Source organism: Pseudonaja textilis, chromosome 6 (genome assembly GCF_049901715.1).
Source record: "Pseudonaja textilis isolate UNSWEBS1 chromosome 6, rPseTex1.2, whole genome shotgun sequence".
Lineage (NCBI taxonomy): Eukaryota > Metazoa > Chordata > Lepidosauria > Squamata > Elapidae > Pseudonaja > Pseudonaja textilis.
Genome location: NC_141995.1, coordinates 48,527,020 through 48,535,577, shown reverse-complemented (window position 1 = coordinate 48,535,577; position 8,558 = coordinate 48,527,020). Strand labels below are relative to the sequence as shown.

General features: G+C 49.3%; 1 protein-coding gene across 1 annotated transcript; it reads right to left on the bottom strand.

Annotated features, from left to right (window-relative positions):
- Positions 1-225: 225 nt before the first annotated feature.
- Positions 226-8,126, bottom strand: PHOX2B (paired like homeobox 2B). Its single transcript, XM_087936838.1, has 3 exons — positions 7,830-8,126; positions 5,475-5,662; positions 226-669 (listed from the first exon to the last, which is right to left on the bottom strand). Exons 1-3 carry the CDS (start codon positions 8,068-8,070, stop codon positions 226-228), a joined length of 873 nt encoding a protein of 290 aa, XP_087792964.1. The 5' UTR covers positions 8,071-8,126.
- Between the last annotated feature and the right edge of the window lie 432 nt (positions 8,127-8,558).

Below are 8,558 nucleotides of genomic sequence, written 5' to 3'. Positions count from 1 at the left end.
AGAGAGATACAGAGATATTGAGAGACAGAGAGAGAAAGAGAGAGAGAGAAAGAGAGAGAGACACACACACAGAGAGAGAGACAGGGACAGAGAGAAGGAGGGAGCTATGGAGGAAGCCCGGGATAGAGCCCACGGGCCACGTGTGGCCGGGAACCGGGCGCAGCGCGAGTCGGGGGAGGGGGCGCCCAAACCGGACGAGGGGAGGCTGGCCCCGCCGCCCACCCCTCAAAACATGCCGCCCTTCACCAAAGTGCCTTTGGCGCCGTTGGGTCTCTGCAAAGAGGAGAGGACGCTGGCGAAGGGCCCGCCTAAGGAATCCGGGATGGAAGCGATGGAGCCCGGACCCCCAGCCCAGCCCTGCCCGGGACCCGCTGCGGCCAAGCCGGGGGGCGCCGCGCCCTTGTTCCCTTCCGACCCGGGCCCAACGGCTCCGGCGCTGCCTTGAGCCCCGGCAGGGCTGGGCCCGCCGCCTCCGCAGCTGGGCGCCGGGTTGGGGTTGGGTCCCGGGCCGCCGGTACTGTCCGGGTCGGTGCTCTTGGCTTCTTTGCTCTCATCGTCCCGGGACGGGTCGGATTTCTTGCCGGACGAGCCGTTCTTGGCCGCCGCCGCTGCCGCCGCCGCCGCCCGTTCCTGCTTGCGAAATTTGGCCCGCCGGTTCTGGAACCAGACCTGAAACCAGAAAGAGAGAGAAAAAAAGAGACCGCCGGGCGGGTTAAATCCAGCCGAACCCCGATTTCTTTCCAGCCCCATCTCTCCGACCCGCTTGGGGTTTCTCCCTGCCCGTCGGGAAGGAGCCAAGAGGCGTGTCTGGCAGCCCGTTCCGATAACGCCCTTATTTCCCAGTTCGGTTTCTCCTCCCGCCTGGAAGGAGCAAGACGCGCGTCGGACGGATCCCCGTTCCGACAACGCCCTTTTTCCCAGTTCGGTTCTCCCGCCCGCTGGAAGGAGGAGCGCGTCGGACGGGCCCGTTCCGACAACGCCCTCTTCCCGTTCGGTTTCTCCGCCGCTGGGAAGGAGCCAGACGCGCGTCGGACGGGCCCCGTTCCGACAACGCCCTTTCTTCCCAGTTCGGTTTCTCCCTGCCTGCCGGGAAGGCCAAGACGCGTGTCGGACGGGCCCCGTTCCGACAACGTTTCTTCCCAGTTCGGGTTTCTCCTGCCGCCGGGAAGGTGGAAAGACGCAAGACGCGTTTCTCCTGCCTGCCGGAAGGAGGAGCGCGTGTCGGACGGGCCCCGTTCCGACAACGCCTTTTCTTCCCAGTTCGGGTTTCTCCCTGCCCGCCGGGAAGGTGGAAAGACGCGTGTCGGATCCCCCTTTCGACAACGCCCTTTCTTCCCAGTTCGGGTTTCTCCCTGCCCGCCGGGAAGGAGCCAAGACGCGTGTCGGACGGCCCGTTCCGTTAACGCCCTTGCTTCCGAGTTCCGCGCGCGATGTGAGGCTGGAAAAGCGGGTTCTGCTCCGTGATCGGTTCTGGAGTGGGGTTGGGTGGGTTTAAAAGGGGGCTTCCTCTCTACTTTCCCAAGGATTTATTCGGCTTTTGATCTCGGTTTCATCCTTAAACGAATTAAATTAATTTGAATATCAATTTGAAGCCGAATGGCAAGAATCCAAACGCCCCGTTTCCCATCGATCTAAAACCGCTTCCCGCAGCCCGCTAAAGTGATCCTAGATCCAGTCACTTCTCTGAAAAATAAGTATATCGGTTCTTCTGCTTGAGCCGGGGCTGGACTAGAAGACCTCCAAGGTCCGTAATCAGCTCATTCTATTCTATTCCATTCCATTCCATTCTATTCCTTAATCGATTGGATTTGATACTAATTCTTATTCTATTCCTCTTCCATTCCATTCCATTCCTTATTCTATTTGATTCTAAATTTCATTCTATTCTATTTTAAACTTCATTATATTCTATTCTATTTCCATTCCTATTCCATTCTATTCCTTATTTGATTCGATTCGATTCTAATCTTTATTCGATTCCTCTTCGATTCCTCTTCCATTCCATTCCATTCCATTCCATTCCATTCCATTCCTTATTCTATTTGATTCTAAATTTCATTCTATTATATTTTAAACTTCATTCTATTCTATTCTATTCTATTCTATTCTATTCTATTCTATTCTATTCTATTCTATTCTATTCTATTCTATGTCTATTTCTATTATTTCTATGTCTATTCCTTATTCTATTCCTTACTCAGTTCTCTTCCTCTTCTTCTTCCATTCCATTCCATTCTATTTTCTAAATAGATTTCTCAAGCTGACTCGTAAATCTAACATAATTTCCTAGATTTGCAGGCGGTTTTTTTGAACAAAATCTCAATGAATTTTGAACGAATGTTCAACGAATTGCAGATGCCCCCTGGAAGACGCTGAGTTAGTTTAAAGGTATGATTTAACCATCGCCAACCCCTTCCCTTCCTCACCTCCCCCACCCTCCAAATCACCTTGAGAAATAGGAGGAGACAAAGAGCTGGGTTTTTGTTTTTTTGTTTTAAAAAGGGAGGGTTGGAATATCCTTGTGCTAAAACTGATCAGTAAATAAAGGAGATCATTGGGATTCCTTCTTTGGTCACAAAATGTGCTTATGAACGCAAATAACTCCTTTCCAAAGATGGCATGCTATTTTGGGGGGAGGGGGGTGGTAGGAAAGAGTCAATTACGGAATCTCGGTCTCGGAGTTTCCTGGAAGAAAAACCTCCCCAAATCCTTCAATGGATTAAAATTATGCCAATTTAGAACTATCCTCAGATAGAGACGACCTCAGATTTATTTATTTAGATTTTTTTTTAAAAAAAAATCCCACTTTTTATTATTTGTATAAATAACTTGGAGCAGCAGGCCTATCTAATGCTCCTTCCTCCTCCTCTTCCTCCTCCTCCTCTTCCTCCTCCTCCTCCTCTTTACCCTGCAACCACACCCCTGTGAGGTGGGCCTGGGTGAGAATGAAAAACTGCTCCAACCAGCTCTCTTTTACCTAACCTATTTCTCTGTTGTTGGAATGTTTTTCTGGAAAGTTTATTGAAGCAAAACAAACAGTACAATGGATAGTATCCCACAAGGGTTGTGTTTTTTTCCCCTCCAAGAGTGCAACTGGACTTTCTGGTCCCTGTCCCCGCCCCCCGCCTCTTTGAGGACGGTTTCGCTTCTCATACAAGAAGCTTCTTCGGCTCTTCAGACAACCTGAATGACTGAGAATCTTCATAGACATATAGCAGCGCAGTGGGTAGATTTCTCATCGGCCAGCCGCACAAAAATTCAAGGCAAAGTGATGTCATGAAACCCATGACAACAGTACAATTTCTTCTTCACCATCCAGACCCTAACCTATTTTTTTTGGCAGGGTGGAAGGGAATCTCCTGCCACTGTCCCCATTTAAATACTATAAGGAGGTATATTTACAGGTATATAGTATTTAAATACTATATACCTATAGGGAGGTTTCTCATTTGGGCAATGAAATGTTTGCAAGAAAACTACCAAGCCCAGAGAGCATCAAGGACTCCTCATGTCAACCTTGAGCTGCAAATATTTTATTACTAAATACTATCCGGTTAGGGTTTTGTTTTTTTTTTATTTAGCCAATGATGACCCATTCCCCTAATCGGAATGGTGGGCCTCTGACAGAACCTGCTTGGCTGTCCTCTTAGCACTCTTAAGCCATTGGTACAATCCAGTCACTCAAAAGTGAGATGGGCAGCAGGTAAATTTAATAAATAAAGAAAATACAGGTAGTTCTCACAACTCTGGGCACACTGAGAGTACATCTGCTGAACAACAGGACTGGCAACAGGAAAGTCATCCGGCCAGTAAAACGCTCTGCTAGCTCCATTCAGTTGTCCAGGCGCCACCCCAGCAAGGGATTGTGGGGTCATGAAACAATGATGATGATGATGATAGGTAGTTCTCAACTTTCAACGGTTTCTTTAGTGAACCGTTCAAAGTTACAATGGCACACCGGAAAAAAGGGACTTACGACCGTTTTCCCCACCACCACCACCACCGTTGCAGAATTCTCATGATCAGGTGATCAAACTTGAAACGCTTCAGAGAAGTAAATAAATAAACAAAAAACCAAGATTAAATTCCTGTAACCATCGAATATTAATTAACATACCTCGCCCACGTTCTCTTTCTTCCCGATTTTGAATATCCAAATTGCTCCCTAGGAAATGAGTGATGTCTCAACCCGAACCAGATGACAAGACTTGAAGTCAAGAATGGGGTTCAACAGGACATAAATGCTCGCCCACCTTGCTTCAAATGGCAGGCTCTGGAATTCCCACCCCGCCCCTCACAAATAAAGGCTGATCAAATGTAGCTTCTCCTTGAGTGGGAGGTCAACCCGAAAGGCCCCCATAATATACTGGGGGGGCGGGGGAGACGATGGCAAAACAATTCTGCACTGTTGTCAAGACATTAATTTGGCTTATGCGGCGCCAATGTGGACTCCAAGGTTGGTTAGCCGAGAGCTACGATTTCAGCAGTTAAGCCACAATTTTAAAAAAAAGATTTACATCTATCTATCTATCTATCATCTATCTATCTATCTATCTATCTATCTATCTATCTATCTATCTATCCTTCTCTTTCTCTCTGTCTCTCTCTCTCTTCTGTTTCTCTCTCTCCCTCTCTCTTCTCTCTCTGTCTCTCCCTTTCTCTCTCTCTTCCTCTCTCTCTCTCTGTCTCTTGCTTTCTCTTTCTTTCTCTCTCTTCTTCTCTCTCTGTCTCTCTCTTTCTCTCTCTCTTCCTATCTCTTTCTTCTCTCTCTTCTTCTCTCTCTCTGTCTCTCTCTCTTTCTCTCTCTCTTCCTGTCTGTCTTTCTTCTGTTTCTCTCTCTGTCTCTCTCTTCTCTCTCTCTCTCTCTTCTCTCTCTCTCTCTCTCTCTCTCTCTCTCTGTCTGTCTCTCTCTTTCTGTCTCTGTCTCTCTCTTTCTCTCTTCTTCTCTCTCTTTCTTCTGTTTCTCTCTGTTTCTCTCTCTTCTCTCTCTCTCTCTCTCTTTCTTCTGTCTCTCTCTCTCTCTTTCTCTCTTTCTCCTGTCTCTCTCTTTCTCTCTCTCTTTCTCTGCCTGTCTCTCTGTCTGTCTGTCTCTCTCTCTCTCTCAGCCGGTCGGATGGCATCCAGCAAATTTCTCTCGCTACCTCGCCTGCGCTGCTTGCCCCACAGCTCTTCGGTCCACGCGGTGGGCTTCCCCACCTGCCCTGACCAGTCCCCCACCCCCAACCAAGAGCAGCCACTAGATTAATTTTTTCCCCGTATAGTGCGATATGAATGCAATATCCGAGGTTTTCAATTCAGTTGCATTGAAAGCGAAGGGTGCGTGTTCGTGTTTTATTCTGATGGTTATAATGTACACTGAAAATGGCATTTAATTTCGTTGCACCAGGTGCAATGACAATAAAGTAAAGTAAGCAAGCTAGCAAGCAACTAACTAACTAACCCCGACTGAGTACCCCATCCCCCTTCTTCCCTACCTGTACTCGGGCTTCGGTGAGGTCGATCTTCAAGGCCAGCTCCTCACGGGTGTAGATATCCGGGTAGTGGGTTTCGGCGAAGACCCTCTCCAGTTCCTTCAACTGGGCGCTGGTGAATGTGGTGCGAATCCTTCGCTGCTTCCGCTTCTCGTTCAGGCCGCCGTGGTCAGTGAAGAGTTTGTAGGGGACTGAAAGGTGTGGGGTGCAGGGAGGAAGAGAGAGGAGAGTATACAATCAGGCGGACTCACTCCGCTTAAAGCCCGGCCTTGCGCTCTCCCCGTGGCGCCCTTTCCGGAGAGGGCTTTAAACAGAAGGGAGTGCGTTTATTTTATTTTTTCCATACACACACCCCCCCAAAAATTGGGGAAATGCGCGCAAAGGAAATTAAAAATAAAGCCAAGCCGTCTCGACGCGCGATTCCTTTCTCCCTTTCACACACACACACACACACACACACACACACACACACGCACGCACACCGTTCGCCTTCTTCTTCACGCCAATTCCTCTTAGCACGAAAGAGGCGGCGATTTTCATGATTTAATTTCTACGGAACGCAGGACGGGCATCTGCCCCCACCCCCCACCTTCCCAAAAACAAAAAACAAAAGTTAAAGCTCGCTTCGCTTTGCCTACGGGAGGTGTGTAAAAAAAAAAAGAGTAAACTGAATTTTTGCACATTGAATACTAAAATTACTTAATTTTTTGCGTATTGCATATTAAAATGAAACTTCATTTTTTGCGTATTAAAATGAAACTTCCATTTTTGCCTATTGCCTTTTAAAATGAAACCAGTTTTGCTTATTGCGTATTACAATTAAAATTCAGTTTTGCCTGTTGCCTTTTAAAATGAGACTTCATTTTTTGTCTATTGCGTATTAAAATGAAACTTCAGTTTTGCCTATTGCGTGTTACAATGAAACTTCATTTTTGCGTATTGCGCTGATCCAAAACGGGAGGGAGAAGGGGATCCCCCCCACTTTGCTAAGGTGTGGGATGAAATTGTGCAAAGGCCCTCTCTCTTCCCCCCGCTCCCCCCTCCGCTTTTTCAAACCTCCCCAGCTTTTGCCAGCGATTCTTTGCGGGGCAGAAAGCTGCGAAGCGCAGCCGCGCGAAAGATTCGCTTCTCCGACGGCAGGTGGCCCGTTTAGACGGGCAGGCGGGCGTTTAAACCAGAAGACTTGCGCCCTTTTCAAAAATGCGAACCTAAGAGGTGTGTCCGGCCAGGCGAGGAAGGGGCTCGTCCCTGGAACCGGGAGGGAGCGGCCCTTCCTTGCTGGGAGTGGGTGGGTTTCAAGCCTTGCAGCTGGGCGGGTTTAGTCCCGGGCCAGAGGTCCGAGGCGGCGTCCCAGAGCTTGGCTTGTTTGGATCCAGCGCATCCTTCCCGGGAGAGCGGCTTGAAAATGAGGGGGGCAAATCCGGATGGAGGCTCATGTCACCGCCTCTTTGTCTGCCGGCCTAGCTGTAGGAAAAGGGGCTCCTTCCAAGAGAGCGAGAGAGGATGAGGATGAAGAAGGAGAAGAAGAAAGAGAAGAAGAGAAGGAAGGAGGAAAAAGGAGAAGGAGATAGAGAAGAAGAAGAAGAAAGAGAAGGAGGAAGGAGGGAGAAGGAAGGAGGAGAAAGAGGAGAAGAAGAAAGAGAAGGAGAAAAAGAAGAAGAAAGAAGGAGAAGGAGAAAGAGGGAGAAGGAGAAGAAGTAGTAGTAGTAGAAGAAATAGTAGAAGGAGGGGGAGGAGGAAGGAGGAGGAGGAAGAGAAGAAGAAGAAGAAGAAGAAGAAGAAGAAGAAGAAGAAGAAGAAGAAGAAGAAGAAGAAGAAGAAGAAGAAGAAGAAGAAGAAGAAGAAGAAGAGAAGGGAAGGGAGGTTTTGGCAACGGCGAGAAAGAAGCCGCCGTGGATGTCAGTAATCACCCTCCACTCGCTTTTATCTAATTATTTCTCCCCCCTCGCTTTTCAGTCTCCTTCGCAAAATAAATAAATTATGCCGATCATTTTGGCAGCTTAAGATAATTTTGTTGGCGGTTTCGGGTGTGACTTCGGATAGTGTAACCGTGTAAGTGAATTACAGCCGCCGCCGCCGCGCCCCCTTTTTTTCCCTCCCCCACCTCCCCACCCCTCCTTTCTCCCCTTCTCTCCTTCCCTGCGATCGCTTCTAACGTGATAAATCCTTTCATTTGGGTAAGCAAATTTCGTTTGGTAAAGACGAGATTTAATACCCCCCACATACACACACACACACACACGCACACTTCTCAAATGCAATCAAAGGTTTTTAAGCCAGCTCGCCCCGGCTGCCTTCCTCTGCCTGCCTTCCTGCCTTCCTTTCCTTCCCAGGTGGGCGGAGAGAGAGAGGGCTTACCTGCCGCGTAGGGGCTGCTCTGGTGGTCCCTAAGAGTGCCCAGGCTGCAGGATCCGGGCGTGAGGGACGGGCAACCCGAGGTGGCCCCGAACGTGGTCCTGATGGGGTTATACTGGAAGCCGCTGGCTTGGCTGCAGGAGCTGAAATCCGCGTAAGCCGAGGCCAAGCTGGACGTATCCATGCCGGCCATGCACGACTCGTAGGCGGAGGAATTGAGGTAGGAATATTCCATTTTATACATCGGGAGAAAAAAAAAAGACCCCAAAGAAAAAGAAAAAGAAAAAGAAAGGAAAAAGATAAAAATAAAAAAAACGGAGGCTCGAGCTGGCCCAGGCCGAGGGGACTCGACTCGGGAGGGAAGGAGGGAGGGAGGGACGGGGGAGAGGGAGGAAAGGGACGGGCTCTGGCGGGACGCTTGGCCGGCTGGCTGGCTGGCTGGCTTGGCCGCGAGGGCCTCGGGGAAGGAGCGAGAAGGGTGCTCGCCGCTCGGCTCTCGCTTCCAGAGTGGCCTCCCCGCTTGCAGCCGAGCTTGGTTTTATGAAAAAACGGCGGCGAGGAGCTGCCTTGCCTTGAGGTCTCTAGAGCATATAGTCCTCATCATGAGAGAGAGAGAGGAAAAAAAAAAACCCCAACAACACCCCAACCAACTTGGCTCTTCCCTTCCTGGACAATAGCGGAGCGGTGCGGGTCTCAACGCTGCCTGCTTTTTACATGACAATAACTCATCAG

What these genes read in the sequence shown, in the direction of transcription:
- PHOX2B (XM_087936838.1), bottom strand. Translation starts at nt 8,070, where the DNA reads ATGTATAAAATGGAATATTCCTACCTCAATTCCTCCGCCTACGAGTCG. An exon ending in GAGCAGCCCCTACGCGGCAG is followed by an intron (nt 5,663 to 7,829) that starts GTAAGCCCTCTC and finishes CACACCTTTCAG; the next exon opens with TCCCCTACAAACTCTTCACT. An exon ending in TCACCGAAGCCCGAGTACAG is followed by an intron (nt 670 to 5,474) that starts GTAGGGAAGAAG and finishes TTCTGGTTTCAG; the next exon opens with GTCTGGTTCCAGAACCGGCG.